We start from the raw sequence: 23,794 nt of genomic DNA, 5'->3' as shown, positions 1-23,794 counted from the left end.
AGGTTGCTGAAATTTCTGATATTGCTCCCTGGCTGTTTACCCCTACTGAAAGCAAGTGTTTCAAGGAGGCAAAAACTTTAAAAACAGATACGAAGTATATTATCAGAGACACAGAGCTTATTATCATAACATGTGTGAGAGCACACAGAAATAGTTTAAGACAGAAACAACGCAGAAATACACACTCAGAGAGAAAGGGTGTAGGCGTCGCCCGTAATGAGGAGGAGCGCAGGAAAGAGGTGGTTAAATCATTATATAGGGCAGTCCTTCCGGGTCTTTGTTTACCTTTGGCCAATTACCTGGTTTCTTTCCCCACATCTGAGCTGTTCTAGAACCCTCCCAAACGTGCATGCACAGCGTTTTGCTAAGAATGGATTCTGCTCCAGAGGCCCTGGGTACGTGTCCACACATTATGGGGTGGCTCCCCTCCCTTTTTGACCCCCAAGGAGCCTTCCTGCACATGTACAGACAGACAGGGAAGTTTTCCTTGACCTCAGGAGCAGTCATCTTATCTTCAGAGTCGTCTCTTGCCACCAGCTGTCCTTGGAGTGTCTAGGGGAAACAGCTTCAGTTTTACTCCTCTTGATGAACACCAGCTGTCCTGCCCTGGGGCCCCTCTGCCTCCTACCTCACTAGGAGTGGCTGGTCCCGAAGGGTGATTTTCACCCTCTCATGAGCACCTGGCGGGGGTCCTGCAGACTGACCAGATGCCCCCGCCCTGCAGGGGAAATGCCTGGTCCTGGCATTCAAAGTCTTTTGTGTCCTGGCTCCTCCCACCCCTCCTAACTCTCCCATCCCTCTCCCCTCCCCACCTGTCCACTGGGGGGCATCACGGAGGACTCTGCCTGTGACCTTCCTGCTTAGCCAGGCCCAGTGCACCCGGTCCACCTACTTCCTTCATACCCAAGAGTGTTTCCTGCTTCCTTGGATTCCTGTGTCCATGGCCAACCCTGCTCACTGCTGTTATGACCTTGGGCCAGTGCTTTAACCTCTCTGAGTTCCAACCCTGCTCACTGCTGTTATGACCTTGGGCCAGTGCTTTAACCTCTCTGAGTTCCAGTTTCCTCATGTGTAAGAGGAAAGGACCCATTTCTGAGGGTGGTTGTGAAGCGTGATTAACAGGCCTGGCATCAGGGCCACTGTGCGTGGCCAAGTGAGTAGCGTTCCACACGGGGCACGTGACCAGCCTGGCACCCCACACCTCACCATGAGCCCTGGGCTGGGACCGCCTGCCTGACACAGAGCAGATTATAAGCAGTGGCCACCCCTCCTTTCTGTGGTGGAGCCTGCAACTGGGCGGCCTGCTCCAGCGGCAGTCTCCACAGATGGGGCTCTTGGGGCTGGCTGGGCTCTCACAGGGGCCTGCAGGCCCGCCCCCAGCCCGGGAGCAGACTCCAGGCTGGGGCAAGTCAGTGACAGGCCCTTCCTCCCTGCCAGGCTTCTGCTGGCTTTTCTGGGTCTTTAACATCTAGCCAAGTGCTGTGCCACCTGAAGCTTCTACAATCTGGGGGGCCCTCTTAAAGAAAAGGAATGTTAAACTTAAAATGTAAAACCAAGACAAAAATAAATGTTAAATATGAGAATGTATAAGAAAATAAATTATAACAAGTTATACTTAAAAAAAATCTGACATATCACACCACAAACTCTTTGAAAAAACGTACATAATTTTAATGAACTGCTCATTATATCCCTATAATACTTTTTTCCTGCACTGTTGGCTCTGTATTCTTTGATGTCACCTTTTCATGTGACAACGTGTTTGTAAGTATCATTTTGCATGGAGAGAGTAGAAGGATAATACTGAGGTTGATTGAACTGTTTCTCCATTATGAAAATTTTGCTTGTTTGGAGAGGGAGGTATTAGGATGCCACAGGTGGGCAGGGTCTACAGGGTGGGTTTCTGTTTGTGCTCACTCCTGGAGTATAGTGGTCACGTGGGTTGTTGTGGTTGAAACCCATGCACAGGGCTGGCAACCCCTTGCTGCCTCCCTACCCCAAAGACCCTTGCTGACCAGGTCACTCCCTGCCGCCACCACCATCCCCTGACCCCGGCATCTCTTCCAGTGCCCCAGGGTCAACGGCATCAAGACACACACAGACCAGCGCAACCGCAGACAGGTGGTCCTGGACTTGCAGATCTGGTGAGCCCTTGTGCCCCAGGGGGGCCTGGTGTAGGGGATGGGGGAGCGCTGTGGGAATAGCCAGGTTGAAGATGGAGTCACAGATAAACACTCATGTTTGAAAGCCTCTCATGGCACATATGCCCCTTCTTCTAGCCAGGCTGGAGCATGGGATCCTTACTGGGATGGGGAGGATGGTCCCAGGGGAGCCACTAGGCCTGGCTCCTCCCACAGACCAGGCACCAGGTGTGCTTTGGGTACCAAGGCCCAGGCAGCAGAGCTTTCTTGGAGGCCAGAGCCCAGTCACCTGGAGGGTCAGATCAGCTGTCTCACAGAGGATGTAGGAAGAGAGAGCAAATGTGACAGGAAAATGTGGGGACTTGTGGTGTGGCCCAGGGAGCTCGGAGCACAGGCTGTGAGAGGCCAAGGGGAGAGCTGGGCACTGTGGCACCTCAGAAAAACTAAAGGATGCAAAGACATGTGAGTGACTTGTTTAGTGGATCAGGCAAGGACATTAAGCTGATAATAGGCTTGGATCAGAGAGAATGGAGGTTCAACCCAGGAAGTCTTCCTGGAGGTGGTGGGATTTGAACTGTGCTTAAAGGAGCAAGGATCAACTCCTGAGGTTCCACAGTGTTGCCCGTTCCTTTCCAGTGCCACATATATCCTGTCCTTAGCCCAGAGACAGGTGCTGAGAACACACTGGGAAGACAGGAAGCAACTCTGGGAATATCCATCCCCACGTGCGGGCTGGTCTCAAGTGTGTTAAGATACTGTTGGCAGTTGGGCCCTTGTGGCCCCAAGACTGCCACAGGACGCTTGTGTGAATAGTTGGGGCACTGGTCAGTCATCTAGCCCGCACACCCAGCTCTCCAGTCAGCTCAGGGAGCCCCTGGGAGCTCTGGGCTCACGCCACTCTTCCAGGGGACACAGCATTTCTGTGATGTCTGGCTCCTCAGCCTGCACCCTACAGATACTGGATGGCTGCCCTCTCCTCCGCTTCTCCTTCAGTCCTTGACTACCTTCACCCATTCTGGGCTCCCTGTGACCATTGCTTGGCAGGAGCGCCAGCTGGACTCAGTCTTCTGAGATCTTACTACTCACCCACCTCGTTACCCCCAGCAACAACCCGCATGAGTGGCTGGAGGGAGGCAACAGGGCTACTCTGCAGTCTTCAGGCAGAGACCTGGGCAGAGACGGGGTGGAAGCACAGTAGGGTGTGCACCCCAGACCTCTCTGGCATCCATGCGGTGTCATGGGATGAGGTGGTACACAGAATGGCTGACCTTAAAGGCAGAGGCGAGGATGCGCATGAGACCTGGGTGTGTCGTCCCTGGGCACTGTCTCTAGGAGTCTGGGCAATGTCTGCACAGAGCTGAGAAAGGCCGAGGCCGGCAGGGAGTCCACACCCAGGTGATGCAGGCCTCAGGCTTGTGCTGGGCTGCTCTGGGCAGGTTTCTTGACCTACCCTCCCCTCCACTTTCCTCTTCCCTCCCCACTTCCAGCTACACTGGGGACTGTGAGATCAGCGTGGAGCTGCAGAAGATACAGGCTGGTGTGAACGGGATCCAGGTGGGTGGAGGCTGGTGTGACTACCTCCAGGGCACAGGGAGCAGGGTGACACTGGAGGAGGCTGCAGAGGGGGCGATGACACCAGGCACAGAGGCTGGTACCAATCAAGGGACTCCAGTCAAGGGACTCCAATCAAGGGACTCCAGGCCCGAGATCACAGACTGGGAATTGGTGGCTGGGCTTCATTGAGCCTCTGCTCAGAACTGCCCCATCCTGCCGCTGTTGGTGGAATTCCCCCTGCCAGAGAGGCTTTGATGGCCCCAGGAAGTGAGAGGCTCTTTACGGATGCTGAGCGGGTGCTAAGAAACCCAGGTAGATGGAGGAGGCAGAGCTTATGGCAGGAGTGGAGCTGAGCTGGAGAGCATGCCTGGGCCCCGGCTGTGGGCGAGGCTGAAGCCCCACAGACAGCACAGCAGTGGAAGGCAGCTGGGACCCTTGGTGGCCAGCAAAGGGGTGGCCGCTGCATGCAGGCTTCTCTTCCCTGAGCGCGGCCCCTGCAGTGGTGGCAGGTGGCCCTGACATTTGGGGGTGGCCTGGGCATGAATGAGCCAGCAGCGGCCTCACTCAGTGCAACAGGTGTGAGAAGGGCGGCTGAGGTCCCTCCTTGCCATCCAGCTGCAGGGCACGCTGCGGATCATCCTGGAGCCCCTACTGGTGGACAAGCCCTTTGTGGGAGCCGTGACTATGTTCTTCCTTCAAAAGCCGGTGAGTCCCCAGAACGAGGCAGGCCTGCAGCTCCCTGTGAACCGGCACTCACCCCCGCTGCCCAGGCACTGGGTTTGAGCCTGAGAACAGATGGGCCGAAGCCCACCTAGACCCATCATCTCATATGCTCCCTGGGAGGCCTGAGGAGCTCCACCCTGCTGTCCCCAAGACCAGGAAGAAGGCCATCTAGATGAGACGTGGCCAGCCGAGGTCACACAGCTGCCTAGGGTGGGGCGGAGGCTCTCTGATGCCAGGCTGGCCTGGCCGTGCGCTTGGGCCGCTCCTGTGGTCCTGGCAGGAAGCAGCCCACCTGACAGCCCTGGTCCTGAGCAGGATGGGACGTGCCTCGCCCACCCAGCACCCTGCAGAGGGCACCCCCACCCCCACAGGCTGAATTCCCCATGGAGGTGGGCGTGAGGATGCTCAGCCTCGGCTCCTGGCTCCTTCCAGCCTAACTGCCCCCTTCTGCCCCTGCAGCACCTGCAGATCAACTGGACAGGCCTGACCAACCTGCTGGATGCACCAGGAATCAAGTAAGGGCCTATGTGGACCGCTAGGCAGAGCCGAGGTGGGCCCCACCCCCGGGCTGTGCGGTCAGTGACAGGAGCTGCCCTACGGCTGAGCCCTCCCTGCTCTCTACAATAGGAGAGGCGCGGGACCTGCCCCTCCAGAGGGTCAGGGTTGGTATGTTTGGAGTGACACCATGAGATGAGATGTCCCAGAGGAGGCTGCGTGGGCTGAGAGGCGAGCGCAGGCTCTGGAAGCAGGCCAGACTCCTGGCCCCCCATTAGTCACTGTGCACCTTTGGACAAGTTCCTTCACCTCTCTGGGCTCTTTCTCAGTAAATGGGAGCCTAGTTCCTCTGTCCTGAGTTCCCTGGGAGAACACTCAGGTGTGTGTGGTACTGGCACAGTGGGTGTGGACACACACGAGTGTCCTCCTCATTATATTAACTCTTCCCTGACCCACATGTGTGTATGAGAAGTCCACGTGGCTCCTGCCCATGGTGACCACGTCACAGACACCAGTGTGGGAGGGGGTGGGCAGCTGTCATAGCAGAAGCCAGCAGGGAGGAGCTGGTCTGAGCAGCCTGCCTTCTTGGTGCCCAAGAGGAGCAGAGAAGGGCTCCAGCCCTGGGTGGACACGCCTCCATGAGGGAGGGACAGTGGACTAGCTAGGGTGCCCCCTAGCTGGCTCGCCTGCTGCTAAGACCACTTGCTCACTCATTGGGGCCATTCCCACTGATTTCTGGCCCCTAGGCACAGAGAATCCAGTCATGCATTCTTTTGTCCAGAAGATATTTCTTGAGCACCTACTGTGTGCCAGCCCTGTTGTAGGCACTTCCCTGACTCCTTGTACTGGCGAGATGGGATCAGGCAATAAAGAGAATTTCAAGGTGATGTCAGGGAATAGAAGAGCTAGTTGTGAACATGTGCCTGGCATTTCCTGGACATAGGGTACTGTTCTCAGCACTTCACATGTATTTACTCATCCTTATAACAGCAGGTAGAGATGAGGAAACTGAGATCCCCATTTTAGAGATGAGGAAACTGAGGTTGAGATCACTGACTTTCCAAGGTCACACAGCTTGTGGTTGGTGCAGCCGAGATTCTAACCCAGGATCCAGGTCCTTGCTTTTGGTTACCATGATGTGATGCTTCAGAAAAGAATAGAGCATGATCGGGGTTGGGGGCTGTCAAAATGTGCACCCTACATCCTCCCCTGATCCCCCATCCAGACAGGCTGGGGTCAGGGCTGCTCTCTGCTGGGAGGGACCCACCTGTCCCCAAGCTCTGCTCCTCACTCCAGGTCCAGGGAAGGGCAGAGGGACAGGCGGCCTGGGGGAGGTGCTGCCACCCTCCATAGCTGGTCGTGCCCACTCTCCCCAGTGAGATGACAGACAGCCTGCTGGAGGATCTCATCGCCGCCCACCTGGTGCTGCCCAACCGTGTGACTGTGCCCGTGAAGAAGGGGCTGGACGTAAGCAAGCTGCGCTTCCCTCTGCCCTGTGTGAGTACCCACACTGGCTGCAGCGCACCGGGCCCCGGGCCCAGAGCTGAAGGACGGACGGGCCAGGCAGAGGGGTATATCCTCAGATGGTAATGCTTATTTCTGCCCTGTGAGGGCCTGGCATCCCATTTTATGGGGCCAAGACTGAGTCTCAGGAAGGTCGAATGACTTACCCAAAGCTACCTGTGTTGGAAGAGAAAAGCCCAGGGAGCATTTCTTCCTGGACCTTGGTCCCCCGCAGGGCTTGTGCTGGGGTCTGCAGGCCACCTCATTCACCCCCAGAAAACTCCAGAGCCTGCCACCTTCCCTTCAGGGACAGGAGGCTCCTACTCCATCCTTTGGTGATGTGAAGGACTCTTGCATCTGCTGGAAGGAGCCAGGACATGGGGGCTTCCTTGGGTGCCCACCTCCCTTGCCCCTGCCCATCCTGGGCCCAGCTCAGGAGGCCCCTGGGGACAGCCACGTGGCCTCCCTGCAGAAGGTTCCCTGGCTGTGAGGCAGAGAGTCAGGGCCTCAGGAGAGGGGAGGTGCCTGTTACTACCATCAGTGCCAGGTGGGAGGCATCAGCCCACTCAGGTCACGCAGGGGGACGTGTGGTCCTTACCCCACCCTGCAGGTTTAGCAGCCTCAGCGTAACAACACAGCACTGTCGCCTACATCAAAACTACTGTAAACATCCTGTCCTTAGGGCACGTCTCACTGGACAGGTACATCAAGTTGCTACAATCTAAACTCACTTGGTTCCTCTCTGTGTTGGTGACAACTGGCTATGAATATTTCCATTGATTTGTTTCCTTCCATTCCCTATTTCTAGAGGTGTTTGTTTGTTTTTAATCTTAATGCCCTTTTACAATCATGTAAAATATCTGCACTCTTCTAAAGTCCAGTATGAAAAACTATTTTAAGGAGCTTGGCTTCTACCACCTAGTTCTTGCCTCCCCTGTAAGTAAAGGTTTATCCTTCAATTACTTTTCATTATTTGTTTTCAAATATGAGCATATATATGTGTATGGTTGTGTGTGCGTATCTGACTGCAGGCATAGTCTCTCTAGGATGGGTGGCAACAGGCTACAGCTCTCTTCACCTTGCTGTTATCACACACGTGTCCTGAGGGTCACCCCGTGACATTGTGGTACACCGTACTCCACCATGTGAATGTACTGTATCTATTCAACCAGTCTCTACTGACGGATGGCTGAATTGTGTCTGGCCTGTGATCTCAAACAGTGCTGTCATGAGGAGCCTTGTACATGTCTTTTTATATTTTTGCCAGTAGGTCCTTAGGATAGATTTCTGGAAATGGGATTGCTGAGTTAAAGGGCAAATACATAGGTTCAGTTAAGTCGCTCAGTTGTGTCCGACTCTTTGCGACCCCATGAACTGCAGCATGCCAGGCCTCCGTGTCCATCACCAACTCCCGGAGTCCACCCAAACCCATGTCCATTGTGTTGGTGATGCCATCCAACCATCTCTTCCTCTGTTGTCCCTTTCTCCTCCTGCTCTCAATCTTTTCCAACATCAGGGTCTTTTCAAATGAGTCAGCTCTCTGCATCAGGTGGCCAAAGTATTGGAGTTTCAGCTTCAACATTAGTCCCAATGAACACCCAGGACTGATCTCCTTTAGGATGGACTGGTTAGATCTCCTTGCAGTCCAAGGGACTCTCAGGAGTCTTCTCCAACACCACAGTTCAAAAGCATCAATTCTTCGGTGCTCAGCTTTCTTCACAGTCCAACTCTCACACCCATACATGACCACTGGAAAAACCATAGCCTTGACTAGATGGACCTTTGTTGGCAAAGTAATGTCTCTGCTCTTTAATATGCTGTCTAGGTTGGTCATAACTTTCCTTCCAGGGAGCAAAATTTCATGGGTGCAATCACCATCCGCAGTGATTTTGGAGCCCAGAAAAATAAAGTCTGACACTGTTTCCACTGTTTCCCCATCTATTTCCCATGAAGTGATGGGACCAGATGCCATGATCTTCGTTTTCTGAATATTGAGCCTTAAGCCAACTTTTTCACTCTCCTCTTTCACTTTCATCAAGAGGCTCTTTAGTTCTTCTTCACTTTCTGCCATAAAGGTGGTGTCATCTGCATATCTGAGGTTATTAATATTTCTCCTGGCAATCTTGATTCCAGCTTGTGCTTCTTCCAGCCCAGCATTTCTCATGATGTACTCTGCATATAAGTTAAATAAGCAGGGTGACAATATACATCCTTGATGTACTCCTTTTCCTATTTGGAACCAGTCTGTTGTTCCATGTCCAGTTCTAACTGTTGCTTCCTGACTGGCATACAGGTTTCTTAAGAGGCAGGTCAGGTGGTGTGGTATTCCTATCTCTTTCAGAATTTTCCACAGTTTATTGTGATCCACATAGTCAAAGGCTTTGGCATAGTCAATAAAGCAGAAATAGATTTTTTTTTTTTAACTCTCCTGCTTTTTCCATGATCCAGCAGATGTTGGCAATTTGATCTCTGGTTCCTATGCCTTTTCTAAAACCAGCTTGAACATCTGGAACATTGTTGAAGCCTGGCTTGGAGAATTTTGAGCATTACTTTACTAGTGTGTGAGATGAGTATAATTGTGCAGTAGTTTGAGCATTCTTTGGCATTGCCTTTCTTTGGGATTGGAATGAAAACTGACCTTTTCCAGTCCTGTGGCCACTGCTGAGTTTTCCAAAGTTGTTGACATACTGAGTGCAGCACTTTCACAGAATCATCTTTTAGGATTTGAAACAGCTCCACTGGAATTCCATCACCTCCACTATCTTTGTTTGTAGTGATCCTTCCTAAGGCCCACTTGACTTCACATTCCAGGATGTCTGGCTCTAGGTGAGTGAGAGCCACACCATTGTTGATTATCTTTGTAGTGAAGATCTCTTTTGTACAGTTCTTCTGTGTATTCTTGCCACCTCTTCTTAATGTCTTCTGCTTCTGTTAGGTCCATACCATTTCTGTCCTTTATTGAGCCCATCTTTGCATGAAATGTTCCCTTGGTATCTCTAATTTTCTTGAAGAGATCTCTAGTCTTTCCCATTCTGTTGTTTTCCTCTATTTCTTTGCACTGATTGCTGAGGAAGGCTATCTTATCTCTCCTTGCTATTCTTTGGAACTCTGCATTCAGATTCTTTTATCTTTCCTTTTCTCCTTTGCCTTTCGCCTCTCTTCTTTTCACAGCAATTTGTAAGGCCTCCTCAGACAGCCATTTTGCCTTTCTTTTTCTTGTGGATGGTCTTACTTCATGTCTCCTGTACAATGTCACGAACCTCCATCCATAGTTCATCAGGCACTCTATCTGTCAGATCTTGTCCCTTAAATCTATTTACTTCCATTGTATAGTCATAAGGGATTTGATTTAAGTCATACCTGAATGGTCTAGTGGTTTTCCCCACTTTCTTCAATTTCAGTCTGAGTTTGGCAATAAGGAGTTCATGATCTGAGCCACAGTCAGTTCCTGGTCTTGTTTTTGTTGACTGTGTAGAGATTCTCCATCTTTGGCTGCAGAGAATATAATCAATCTGATTTCGGTGTTGACCACCTGGTGATGTCCATGTGTAGAGTCTTCTCTTGTGTTGTTGGAAGAGGGTGTTTGCTATGACCAGTACATTCTCTTGGCAAAACTCTGTTAGCCTTTGCCCTGCTTCATTCTGTACTCCAAGGCCAAATTTGCCTGTTACTCCAGGTGTTTCTTGACTTCCTACATTTGCATGCCAGTCCGCTATAATGAAAAGGACATCTTTTTTGGGTGTTAGTTCTAAAAGGTCTTGTAGGTCTTCATAGAACTGTTCAACTTCAGCTTCTTCAGCATTACTGGTTGGGGCATAGACCATGACATTGAATGGTTTGCCTTGGAAACGAACAGAGATCATTTTGTTTTTGAGATTGCATCCAAGTACTGCATTTCAGACTCTCTTGTTGACTATGATGGCTACTTCATTTCTTCTAAGGATTCCTGCCCACAGTAGTAGATATAATGGTCATCTGAGCTAAATTCACCTATTCTAGTACATCTTAGTTCGCTGATTCCTAGAATGTCAACGTTCACTCTTGCCATCTCCTGTTTGACCACTTCATATTTGCGTTGATTCATGGACCTAACATTCCAGGTTCCTATGCAATATTGCTCTTTACAGCATCAGACCTTGCTTCTATCACCAGTCCCACCCACAACTGGGTGTTGTTTTTGCTTTGGCTCCATCCCTTCATTCTTTCTGGAGTTATTTCTCCACTGATCTTCAGTAGCATATTGGGCACCTGAGGAGTTCATCTTTCAGTGTCCAATCTTTTTGCCTTTTCATACTGTTCATGGGGTTCTTGAGGCAAGAATACTGAAGTGGTTTGCCATTCCCTTCAATAGTGGACCACATTCTGTCAGACCTCTCCACCATGACCCGTCTGTCTTGGGTGGCCCCACAGGGCATGGCTTAGTTTCACTGAGTTAGACAAGGCTATGGTCCGTGTGATCAGACTGGCTAGTTGTCTGTGATTGTGGTTTCAATCTGTCTGCCCTCTGATGCCCTCTCTCAGCACCTACCGTCTTATGTATTTACTGATATTTAAAAATAATAGTGCTAAGCAGGAGGGCTCCTAGTCCCCTTAAGTGTTTCTCCTAATTCTTGTGCTCTGTTCTGGCTTAAGATGTAGCCCAGAGTGTTGGGAGTGAGGTGGCTCAGTGCTGGGGCCTTGAGGAGCCCAGGGACCTACTGTGAGCATCATGCAGTGCCCACAGGGGCGTGTATATCTGGGTATTGGGAAGAAATGACACTGGATCTCAGTCTGCATGTGGGTTAGAGACTGGGATGGAACACGGGAGGAAACTGGCTCAGGCAGCATGGCGGTTGGCACAGGGGGAGGAAATGGCTGCAGTTGAACAGGCCATTCATGGGGCAGGCTGGAGGCAGGGAGGTCAGGAGGGCGGGAATGTGTGCGGGCATCTTGATGCAGTGGACTGAGCCCTGGGTCCTGCCCGCACTTGCTCCGTGGCCCTGTGGCTTGTCTCCAGATGTGTAGAGGGTGAGATTGGGCTGAGGTGATAGCTGATGGCTTTGGCTCTGAAGTTGCGGACTTTGAGGTTCCTCAAAACAGCTGTGAGCATCAGACTGGGGCATTTTGCAGGGAGTGATCAGAGTCCACTTGCTGGAGGCTGAAAAGCTGGCCCAGAAGGACAGCTTCCTGGGAATCCGAGGCAAGTCAGACCCCTACGCCAAGGTGAGCATCGGCCTGCAGCACTTCCGGAGCAGGACCATCTATAAGAACCTGTGCCCCACCTGGAATGAGGTGTTTGAGGTGAGGGGCTCCTTAGTGGCTCCCAGCTGCTCTCCAGAGCTCCACTCTGGGCAGTGCTGGCCCAAACAAGATGGGGTTCTGCCTTCATGGTCTTCATATACCCATGCGGCAGCACTGTGCCAGAGGCATGGCACTGGGGACAGGCAGACCTACTGGAGGCTCCACTAGGCTTCTGGAGGTGGCCGCTCCCAGTGGAGGACTAGTTTATTGACTGATTCCTCCTTCTTTTCCTGACCAGAGGCAGCTTCATTGAAAGTTTCCAATTCACAGAACCTCAGGGGCAGTCCTGCCACCTCTCAGCCTCCCCTGACCCAGAACCAGATGCCAGTAGCCTGAAGTTCTCCGTTAAATTCAACCACAGTCCCTATTGTGGGTAGGGCAGGCCCACAGCCAGGTTGAGGGTCACAGTTTGGAAAATGCAAGCCCCCAGCAGAAAACAGAGCAGCCACCCATCCAACCCCCCACCCTGCCACGGTCTTACACAAGCTGCCTCTGAGTCTCTGCATCCCACAGGAGAGGGCATCACTCCCTCCTTCCAGTAAGGTTCTCCAGGAACCGAGAAAGGCAGGGACCTGCCCAGGGCTCTGAGCTGCCAGGAGGCAGGGCTGGAACTTGGCTCCCTTGGGGTCATGCTTGATCTGTTTCATCAGCTATTGGGGCCTGCAGGTCAAGTCACCTCTCTTTCCTCTCAGTTCATAGTGTATGAAGTCCCTGGGCAGGACCTGGAAGTGGACCTGTACGATGAGGATCCTGACAAGGACGACTTCTTGGGCAGGTGAGGAAGGCCAAGCTGGGCCTGGGGGTGCAGGGCTCTAGCCCTTGGGCTCATAGGTACTCCCACTTCCACCACTCAGGACTTGCAACTCCCATCACACTCTGACATGGTTACTGTGCCAGGCAGCCAGTACTGCCATTTCATACCACTGCCATGGACCTCCTCCCCAGATGTCCCCTGGGTGTCCAGCCCTGAGTCCTAGCCCTCTGGGAGGCATGGAGGGGGTCCTGAGGTTTGTGTACCACAGGCTCTTCTTTCTGTGCTCTTCATAATGTACCCAGAGTCCCATCTGGAGCAGTGGGCAGGGCCAAGGCATGCATAGCCTGGCCCCAGCATCCAAGAAACATGTGCTCACTCTGTGGTGGAACAGAGCCTCTGTGCTCTGAGGATTGAAAGGACTAGGGTGGGGCTATCAAAACCCCAAAATTACACTGGTCCAGCCATCCCAATTTCAGGAATCTCCTATAAAAAGCATTAGACCTCAATCATTTATTGCAGACCTATCTATGGTAGCAAAACAAAAAACTGGAAGCATGACCAGACTCAGAGGACATTGGTTGAATATTTGAATAAATTTATCACTGCTAAACTACAGAATACCCTACAGCTTTAAAAAGTGATGAGTAGGATCTATGTATGTTGACCATGAGGATATTCATCATAGCTAAGTAAGTGGGGGAAGCAGTTGACACATTTTTCCAGGGAAGATATATGTGTGTTCACATGAACTGGTGTGGAAGCAACACCACTGCTCATCTCAGAGACTGGGATTAGGAGGGAGCAGAACAGTTTTACCCAGATCTTCATACTTCTAAGTTGTTTAGCTTGTTTCCATGTACATGTGACTTTAAAATGTAGAAACAAAATAGGACAGGCACAATCTAACAGGCTAAGAGATAGCTTACCACCAGATGTGACTTACCATTTTAAAATTTTCACCGTAAAGGAGTTGTGACTTTTGTAATGTTACAGATTAGAAGTGTGTCTGTGGTTCATGTTTTATGTAACTGCTTTCAAGTGTGTTTTGAGGTCCAGCACATTTCTAACAGTTAACATGGAATTAACTCCCCGCCACTGGCTATCAGGACCTCCCAGCTGGGCTTTGTCAGGGTAGGTGGGAGGCACATGGTGAATGTATTACCTTCTTTCACACTCATGCCAACTATACTTAGCCCCTGGAGGGCATCTGAGGCAGTTTTGGAAATGGAAGGGCCTGTTGGGTTATTACAGTGACCGTAGGAGGTGGTGCTGCTGGCATTTAGAGGACACAGGACAGAGAAGCTAAATTCCTGCAATGCATGGGCAGTTTTGCACAATGAAGACTCATCCCAGCCAAAATGCCAGTAGCACCCTCACTGAGCATCCAGAGCCAGTGTGTCCAGCAGCGTTTGTTTATTCCCCTCTGGGGATCAGGGCTGCTTGCCTGCTTGGGCACCATGCCCAATGGGAGCAGCCCCAATGGCTAGACAATTCTTCCTTAGCTTGAGCTCAAAGTGGTCTTCCATTCATTCTTGGGATGAATAAGGTCCTGTCTTGAGGGTCCCACTCAGATACTTGAAACGTTTCAGAGTGGGCCTCCATGCCTGCTGCTGCCCCTGGGCTGAACTGACCTTCGCTCTCTGTGTATTCCAGCCTGCAGATCTGCCTCGGCGATGTCATGACCAACAGAGTGGTGGATGAGGTAGAGCTGGCACCTGTAACCAACCCCCCCCCGCTTGTGGACAGCATTGCTTCCGCCCCAAACTGTAGTACTGGCCTTCCCTAACCACCTCTCCTAGCCTAGAGCCCACCCTGTCTGCTCTGGTTCACCTCTTCTCTGAAGCCCCTATCAGGGCCCTATGGGGTCTCACTAGCCCTGTCCCCAAGTTCCCCTCCCCATCCCCCTGCAGTGGTTTGCGCTGAACAACACAACAAGCGGGCGGCTGCACCTGCGGCTGGAATGGCTTTCACTGATCACAGAGCCGGACGCTGTGACTGAGGTGACTGCAGAGTGTCAGGCTTCTGGGCAGAGAGGTGGAGGCGGGCACTTGTGAGGGGTGTGTGGGGAGGAGGGTGGAGCAGGGAGCTGAAGCCGCAGATCTTGCCTAGGGTCCTCCGGCCAGCCCCACCTTCTGGAGAGCGTGTCCCTCAGCCCTCATCTCCACACAGGGTGGATGGGACCCTTAAAAGTTCTGTTAGTGCCTGTCAGCCCAGTTCATAGGGAAGTCCACCAGTTCTGACTCGAGTCTGTCATGCTGCAGTTGTATTTTCAACAAAGAGCTAGGTTGTGAGGGGAGGTATGGTCAGTCCGGAGCCATGAAGAGGGCTCTCCTAAACTGGCCTGTCTCCTGCTTGTAGGACCATGGGAGCTTTTCCACTGCCATCCTCGTGGTCTTCTTAGAGAGCGCCTGCAACCTGCCGGTGAGTGGTGACGTGGCCAGAGCGTCACACCCTGCCTTGTGCCTGTCACTCTCAAATGTCTGTGTGTTGCTCATTCACCCTATTCTTCTCGTGCTGCAGAGAAGCCCTTTTGAGTACCTAAATGGTGAATATCAAGCCAAAAAGCTGTCCAGATTGGCCAGGGTAAGTGTGTGTGTGAAAGGAAGTGACAGCTCCTTTCCCCGAGTAACCACAGCTTCCAGTCTGCTGTGTACACAGCCTGGGGATGATGACTCAATGGGGATCACTGAGTCTGCAGTGAGCTGGGCACTGGGCTCCTCCCACATCCGTTATGCCCGAGTCCCACGGTGGCTGTGTGTCCATTTTTATTGCCATTTAAAAATAGGACCCAGAAGCTAAGGGCCTGGGTCACACAGCTCAGGGGAAGCCAGAGCTCAGCTCCACCCTGTCTGTCTCCACAGCTCTAGGGAACAAGTACCTGTGTCCAGCCATGCCTCCTGTCTTTAACTTGGAAGCCCCCCACAGGGTCAGCCCAGCCCAGGTGCTGGCACAGTGATGGCAGCCCAGGCCCCTGGGAGCACCAAGGAGGCCTTCTTTCAAAGGGAGGCCTGGTGGGTGGCCTCAGGTCCCACCAATGCTCCTGAGGGTTGAGAGGTGGGGTCTCAAGTTGGCACTGTGGGTGCTATCTCTATTTCGTGGATTTGTCCCCTCACAGAATAAAGTCAGCAGAGACCCTTCTTCCTACGTCAGGCTCTCTGTAGGCACGAAGACACACCTGAGCAAGGTAAGACAGCTTGGTGTGCAGCCAAAGATCAAGGAAATGGGGGCCCCAACACTTCAGGGAGAGAAGCAACAGTGAAGGGAATTAGCTTACACTGAAGTAGGTGCCAGCGCACATTACAGGTGCTTTATATCACTGTGTCTTCAAGATAACCTCACGGAAGAGTTCTGTAGTCCAAGAATCTGGGGACCAGAGATCAGTGACTCTAAGAGCTAGAAAGCAGAGCCAGGGTTCAAGCTTAGGCATGGCTCTCAGCCTACGGCCTTTCCATCACCCCCACAGCAGAAGTCCCCTTGCCCTCCCACCCCCACCTCCCTGGGGAAGTGAGTTCTAGTGCTTTTGGGATTGCAGCCCCCGTGAGAGTTCCTGGCACACTCTCCTCGCCTTCGAGTCTGGCTGCCCAGCCCTGGTGCCTCCCACGAGCTGCAGTGTGTGTGGGTCTATCCCTGGGTGGACAGAGTGAGAGCAGAGGGCACTGGTGCCCTGCTCTGCCCAACCTAACCCTTCAGCGTTCCCTTTCTCTCCTGCCCCCAGACCTGTCCCCACAGCAAGGACCCTGTGTGGAGCCAGGTATTCTCCTTCTTCGTGCACAACGTGGCTGCTGAACAGCTGCACCTGAAGGTTTGCATGAAGTTGGGCTCTTGGAACAGAGCTCAGAAGCGTCTAAGCCGCGAGGGGTGGGGGCTTGAGCAGGTTCCCCAGGGAGTCAGGAGAGGATACTGAGGGCCCACATCTCATGAGCAGGTGCCCAAGGTCACTGGGGAGGAGGCTGTGGAAGGACAAACTTAAGTCCCATGGCACTCCCTGCCAGAGTCTCCAGTTTTTAAATATTAATAGCACCTAGTATGGCCTGGGTTGAAATCTACTCAGGAAATTAATGATGATGTACTTAGTGCCATCATAGAGCAGCACAGCTCATCAGTCCCTAAAGCCCTGAAGGCCCCAGGCATTGACAAACTTGCCTCATACAGGTCATGGTTGCCTCTCCCCTGAGTCACTCTCTTGCCCTGACTGAAGGCAGGGACCAAGTCAGGCCTCATTTCCAGTTTTCAGAACAGAACCAGAGGCCAAGAGAAGCACAGAACATGCTTACCGAAGTAAACTCAGTCTTGGCTGGAGCCAAGAGAGTAGTGCTGGCAAGGGAGGGCTTGGTTATCATCTTGTTTTGTGACTGGCCCATTGCCCAGGTGCTTGATGACGACCGAGAGTGTGCTCTAGGAGTGCTGGAGTTCCCCCTGTGCCAGATTCTCCCCCATGCAGACCTTACTCTGGAGCAGCGCTTCCAGCTGGACCACTCAGGCCTGGACAGCCTCATCTCCATGAGGCTGGTGCTTCGGGTAAATCTCTCCCCTTTCCCTCAGGGTGGGCAAGGGGTGGTCTACCCCAGTACTAAGTATCTGCCCTGTGTTGTGAAGAAGTTCAGAGATGAATTCATATTTTTTAATATCAATTTCAGTATATTGTCAGCCATTTTCTCTTCAAATATTGCCTCTCCCAATCTTTTAATCCCTCCTCCTACATTTCCTTCTATTACATTGGATGTTATCATCTTCATGGCTTAACATGACCTGACCTTCATATTTTCTATCTCTTTATCTCTTGGTGCTACCTTCTAATTGGCTGAGACCTGTTTTCCATACCACTATATCTTTCTTTGGCTATGGTGGCTCAGACGGTAAAGCGTCTGTCTACAATGCAAGAGACCCGGGTTCAATTCCTGGGTTGGGAAGATCCCCTGGAGAAGGAAATGGCAATCCGCTCCAGGACTATTGCCTGGAAAATCCCATGGGCAGAGGAGCCTGGTAGGCTACAGTCCATGGGGTCACAAAGAGTCGGACACGACTGAGTGACTTCACTTTCATCTGCCATTAAACCTGTTCACGGTTTTTATTTCAAAGGCGATTTTTTCATTTTTCACTTTGTTTTCCAAATCTATAATATCTTTTCTTTGCTGTATTTTCTTTTCATGTTTCTAGTCCATCTTTAATCATTTGGAAATACTTAAAATGTAAGTCTGCTAATCCTGTTATCTGAAGATCTTGGGAGTTAAATTTTGATGTCTGTTTTGTCTGTTGATGCTTTTTCATGGTGATTCATTTCTACATTTGGTAACTGGGGTTGCAGACATGTGTTCAGTGTTACCTTTGTGACTTGAAGTGAGGTTGTTTGTTTCCAAGGAAGTTCTGCTTTGGCTGCAACCAGGCACCTCAGGAACATTATAAACCTGAGTCCATTTTTATATTAATTTTCAAACTTTGGGTTTCGTGCCTCCACAGGTTGTATAAATATGAATCCAAAATTCATAGGGACAAACCTATACAGTGCCATATTCTCAGGAAATACTTTTACTTCCTGCCAGCCATAGTCCAGGCTGAGATATATTTCTTGTCATCAGTCTTTGCTGGTGGGTGAAACATATCCCACCTTCTTGGGTCCTACACTGACCCAAGGCCTCATCTCCGAACCCCTTGGATTCTAAGGTTGATAAATAACCCTGGGAAAGTTAACCTTTTTTCAGTTTTCTTTCCTTTTTTTGCTTTTTTTTAAACCTAGGGATTTCCCTTACTTTCTTGTGAATTTGGCTATGCATTTAGAATTATGTTTGTTTCATTTTATTGAGCATTTCTAACAAAAGGTTTTTCAGAATATTTTGATCACCATATTGCTGGAAATGGAAACTTCCTGGGAAGAGTCTTAATGATTGATGGGAAAAGCAGAAGGAAAAACAATGGCTGAGGTTTGAAACTTTGGGAGCACATGATTATATCTGGATAGAAAACACATTTTAGGGGAAAGCAATGGTGATAAGGTGGTGGCTAGAAATGATCATATCCAGAAGACAGCTGGTGATATACAGGAAGGCTAAGGTAAATGGGTCAGGTCTCCAGCAGCCAGAACTAATATAAAGAGAAAAGAGAGTCACAACTGAGTCTTCATGACCATTACTGAGGCAGGAAGAAAGGTAATGAGAAGGTTTGGTCAGCGGGAGCCAGAGGCAGAGAGGTTAAGAAGATAGGTCTGGGAGTAAAAATCCGTTGGATTGGGCAGTCAGGAAGGAACAGAGTTTTGAGGAAACTGTTCCTTCCAGAAGAGAGGAGGAACCATTTCCCAGGGGTGAAGGTGAGAGCAGACGGAGCAGACAGGGAGAAAGTGGAAGTGGTGTGCCAGCCCATAAACAACCCTGTCATCTGCTTACAGTTCCTGCACTTGGAAGAACGAGAGCTGGGAAGTCCATACACAGGACCTGAAGCGCTAAAGAAAGGCCCTCTGTTCATTAAGAAGGTCACCACCAACCAGGACCCTAGAGCCCCACCCCAGGGAGAGGGCCCTACAGATCTGCCACGCCCTCCAGACCCTGCTTCTGAGATCAAGCAGGCTGCCAAGAACACCACTTCTGCCACCATCACTGCCACCAAGCCCATGCTTGAAGAGACGGGCCCAGAGCCCAAAGGCAAGGACAGTGCACCCATGGGGAAGAAGAGTCTGGCCACCATCTACCTGGCTGTGCCAGGCCCCCACTCTCCGGGGCCCATCAAGTCACCCAGACCCATGAAATGCCCTGCCTCCCCATTCGCATGGCCACCCAAGGGGCTGGCTCCCAGCATCTCTTCACTCAACTCCCTGGCCTCTTCCTGCTTTGACCTGACAGATATCAGCCTCAACACTGAGTATGCACCTCTCTGCTTAATATTTTCTAAAATGACCTGCATGAAAAATACCTCCCTGGATGGAACAGTAGACATGAACTTACTTTGCTATGCAAGTCCTGGTTTTTCACAAAATCGTTTCATAAGGCAGCATGGTGGGCTAGAAAGAACACAGGATGTGCGGAGAGAAAGCACGTGTGCATGTGCCCACAAGTCTGCTGGGGCTCTAGCTACATACCAACTAGAAAACAGTGTTGGACTTGGGTTGTTAAGGTTCCTTACAGCAAAAACATACCTTGAATTCTAAAGAGTTATTTATTCTGGAATGATATGGAGAGCCAAAAATGTGGAGTTATATAATCAATGGCTGCTATTTATTAAGTGTTGACTCTGGGCTTAGCAATTGGATCTTCACAATAACCCTAAAAGACAGAACTTACTATCATAAAGGTTGAGTACCTTGCCCAAGGTTCCACAAGAAACCATAGTATAAAGGCAGATGCTGCTAGAGAGTTCTTCCTATGGTACCATGCTCTCCCTACAGTGAAGTAGGATAATTATACATGACTGTGGGATAGGAAGTAATTCCAACTAAAAGGAACCTTACTGAGAATTAATTTGGTAACTGACATGCTTCTTGGGGGTGGGGGGAGAGGCCAGCACCCGTAATGGCAAGAGAAATGACAAGCCCTTTCTTTTCAGAGGCGGGGACCTCGGGCATCAGGGGCTGGGTGAGATTCAGCTCACGGTGCGCTATGTGTGTCTGCGGCGCTGTCTCAGTGTGCTAATCAACGGCTGCAGGTAAAGAAACATTAGGACCAGGAAAGAGCCCTTGGGAGCGTCAGGTGACCAAAAATCAGTGGGGGCACTTGGAGCAATGGCAGGGGCAGGCAGCCCCAAGGTAGACACTTGGAAGGAGTGAGGTTCGAACGCTCTAACAGGATCCTCGATGGAGCTGACAGGCTCCAGAACCAAGGGTGTTGCTCAGACACATCTGCTGCAAAGCTGTCTGGGGTGCCCTGGAGCCAGAACATTTTCTCAAGAATCTTCAACTTCCTTTACATGGAAAAGTACTTGGCTCTACCCCAAACTTCATAAAAACACATGTTTTTAAAACCACGCATCTGATGTTTTGTCCTGTAAATTCTGCAGACTTTTGATTTTTTTGGTCTAGATTACAGGGCATTTTTATCTCCAAGGCCATCTAAAGCTGTATGGCTAGTACAGTGAAGTGAAGTCGCTCAGTCGTGTCCGACTCTGCGACCCCATAGACTGCAGCCTACCAGGCTCCTCTGTCCGTGGGATTTTCCAAGCAATAGTACTGGAGTGGATTGCCATTTCCTTCTCCAGGGGATCTTCCCAACCCAGGGCTCGAACCCGGGTCTCCTGCATTGTAGACAGATGCTTTACCGTCTGAGCCCCCAGGGAAGTCTCCAAATGAGTGCTTTCAGTATTTCAAAACAAGGGGCCTCTTTCCTTTAATGTGTTTGAAACCAAATCAGAAACCTGACGCCCTGTACCAGCAGTGGAGCTGATCCCTACGTCCGTGTCTACTTGTTGCCAGAAAGGAGGTGGGCAAGTCGTAAGAAGACCTCAGTGAAGCGGAAGACCCTGGAGCCCCTGTTTGATGAGACGTAAGTGGCCCAGGTGGCCTGCTTAGAGTGTCACAGCCACTTGAGTATTTGTTGAGTATCTCCTGTGTGCCTGGCAACTGCCAGATGCTGGGAAGGGCTGGGGTTGAACAGGACACCAACACAGTCATGAAGCTTCTACATTTTGTGGGAGAAAAGGACTGCCAGAGAAGTTTAGCAAAACAGTTAACCATTTTTCTTGCCTGTGTGGACCAAAGCATTCCTGATTATGAAATGTTCCACACTCTTTCTCTTTAAACGAATCCCCTTTGGCAGCAAAAAGATTTGAATCTAGTCAGATGTTTGTTTTCAAACATAAATAAACATACCTTGAACCTAAGAACCTAAAATTTCCTCCAAAGTTCCAAGCTCTTTGGCCTGTCTTCCCTCCTGTAACAAGCATAGGTGGAACAGATACCTTCCCCCAGTGTGTCCACCCATGTCTTTGGGGACAAAATTAGCAGACAGAGTCTAATCACATTTCTTGCTTTTGATGAGTCTGTGGTTGGTAAGTCTTATCTTTAATATTCTTATTCTTGATTTCAAGTTGATCACAAGGTACTTGCTTCTTTTTGCTGTGGGATCCTAAGAGAAGACATTGCTAGCCAGCCTAGGATGATTTACCTAATAATGTTTGTTTCTGCTTATCCTGATCAACAACTACTCATTTTAAAAAGAGTTGTACTGAGTTCTTTTTTGGGTCATGTCTAAAGATTAATATGTTCCTTCAAAAGCTACATTTTTAGTTCACTGATATCAAAAAATAATGTGGGGAGAGAGAATTAATTTGTGTAATATTTATTGAATACTTTCTATTAATATTAGGCACCATCCTATATTCTACAGTCACACAAGTGAAAAATGTTGCCTTCAAAGGGAGCTCCGACATAAAAGGATGTCAAAATTGCTATGTGGGAACACAGGAGGTTGATTTTTGTGACAAACCTAATCTGTTAGTAATTCTCTCTCAAAATTGTAACAGCAAGATGTGCATGGATTATATACAAGGCAGACTTGGCAACCTTGATCTTAAATGTAAACCTAGAAGTAAAGAGTTCAGAGGTCTCTTGTTGAGTACATGATTGACACCATATACATTATAATTAAAATATCTAAATTAAAGATAAGAGAATCTTAAAAACAGTGAGAGAAAAACAAGTAATTACATTATAAGGAACCCGGCCCCCCCTCAGCCCCCAACATAAGACTATCGCAGAAACTCTGCAGGCCAGAATGGAGTGGCACAATACATTCAAAGTGCTAAAAGCAAAATGCTTCCAACCAAAAATACTCTAAGGATAGATCATCTGATAAACTCAATAAGGAAACAGCTATATATGACTTGCTAGACCAGATGAACTGGTCTAATACATAGAACAGTCCATCCAAAAGCAGCAGAATACACAGTCCCAAGTGACACAGAACATTCTCCAGGATAGATCATATACTGCTGCTGCTGCTGCTAAGTTGCTTCAGTCGTGTCCGACTCTGTGCGACCCCATAGATGGCAGCCCACTGGGCTCCTCTGTCCATGGGAGTTTCCAGGCAAGAGTACTAGGCTGCCACAAACAAATCTTAAATTTAAGAAGACTAAAATCATGTTAAGAAATCAAGACAAATAAAATATGTTCAAAGAAAATGGAAATGGAACATAACAAAATTTATGGAATGTAGCAAAAAACAGTTCTAAGAGGAAATTTCATAACAGTAAATGCATATATCATAAACAGGAAAAATCTCAAACCATCTAACCTTACATCTCAAGGAATAAGAATAAACAAAGTCCAGAGTTAACAGAAGGAAGGAAATAAAGTTCAGAGTGGAAATAGAGACCAAAAAAAAAGAAAAATCAATGAAACTCAGAGCTTTGAAAAGATAATCAAAATTGATAAACCTTTAGCTAGACTCACTAAGCGGAAAAAAAAAAAAAGGACAAAAAAGAGGAAACAGAAGCTGTAAAATTGATACCACAGAAATACAAAGGATCATAAAAGACTATGAATAGTTATATATCAACAACTTAGATAACCTAGAAGAAAAAGATAAACTCCTAGAAAGATACAACTTACCAAGACTGAATAATGAAGAAACAGAAAATGTGAACAGACTGATTACTAGGAAGAAGTTTAAATCAGTAATCAAAAATCAGCCAACAACAGGTCCAGGGACCACACAGCTTCACTAGTGAACTCTACCAAATATTTGAAGAATTAATACCATTCGTTCCCAAACTCTTCCAAAATATAGATGAGGAAACACTTGCAGACCCACTTTACAAGACCAGCACTCTCACCAGGTTTATTCAACACAGTACTGGGAAGTCTAGCCATAGCAATCAGACAAGAAGAAAAAAAAAAAAAGGAAGAAATAAAACTGTCACTGTTTGAAAATGACATGGTGCTTTATAAAGAAAATCCTAAAGATGCCACCAAAAATCTATTATAATGAATTCAGTAAAACTGCAGGATACAAACATAATAAATAGAAATCCATTGCATTTCTATACACTAACAACAAAGTAGCAGAGAAGTTAAGAAAACCATTCACAATTGCACCAAAAAGAATATCTAGGAGTAAATCTAACCAAGGAGGTAAGAGACCTGTGCTCTGAAAACTAAGACACTGATGGAAGAAATCAAAGACAACACAAACAAATGGAAAGATACATTATGCTTATGAATTGGAAGAATTAATAATGTTAAAATGTCCATACTATACAAAACAATCTATAGATTCAATGCAATCAAACTTCTAATGGCATTTTTCACAGAAACAGAAAATCCTAAAATTTGCATAGAACCACAAAAGAGTCAAAGCAAGCTTGAGAAAGGTGAACAAAGCTAGAGGCATCATACTCCCTGATGCCTCCGGGCATCAAACTATAT

General features: G+C 49.3%; 1 protein-coding gene across 1 annotated transcript in view; it reads left to right on the top strand.

Moving 5' to 3' along the window:
* ESYT3 (extended synaptotagmin 3) overlaps positions 1-23,794 on the top strand; it is a 54,314-nt gene that overhangs the window by 26,924 nt on the left and 3,596 nt on the right. Inside the window, exons 4-20 of the mRNA XM_068984234.1 lie at positions 2,068-2,144; positions 3,629-3,695; positions 4,311-4,400; positions 4,878-4,933; positions 6,290-6,410; positions 11,526-11,696; positions 12,389-12,471; positions 14,104-14,152; positions 14,361-14,450; positions 14,809-14,871; positions 14,971-15,033; positions 15,566-15,634; positions 16,166-16,252; positions 16,819-16,968; positions 18,830-19,299; positions 19,981-20,079; positions 20,781-20,912. Of these exons, the coding sequence (XP_068840335.1) occupies positions 2,068-2,144; positions 3,629-3,695; positions 4,311-4,400; positions 4,878-4,933; positions 6,290-6,410; positions 11,526-11,696; positions 12,389-12,471; positions 14,104-14,152; positions 14,361-14,450; positions 14,809-14,871; positions 14,971-15,033; positions 15,566-15,634; positions 16,166-16,252; positions 16,819-16,968; positions 18,830-19,299; positions 19,981-20,079; positions 20,781-20,912 (1,937 nt within the window). The remainder of the gene's footprint in view (positions 1-2,067; positions 2,145-3,628; positions 3,696-4,310; positions 4,401-4,877; positions 4,934-6,289; positions 6,411-11,525; positions 11,697-12,388; positions 12,472-14,103; positions 14,153-14,360; positions 14,451-14,808; positions 14,872-14,970; positions 15,034-15,565; positions 15,635-16,165; positions 16,253-16,818; positions 16,969-18,829; positions 19,300-19,980; positions 20,080-20,780; positions 20,913-23,794) is intronic.

Source organism: Capricornis sumatraensis, chromosome 1, assembly GCF_032405125.1.
Source record: "Capricornis sumatraensis isolate serow.1 chromosome 1, serow.2, whole genome shotgun sequence".
In the NCBI taxonomy this organism is placed as follows: domain Eukaryota; kingdom Metazoa; phylum Chordata; class Mammalia; order Artiodactyla; family Bovidae; genus Capricornis; species Capricornis sumatraensis.
This window is presented reverse-complemented; position numbering and strand designations above follow the sequence as displayed.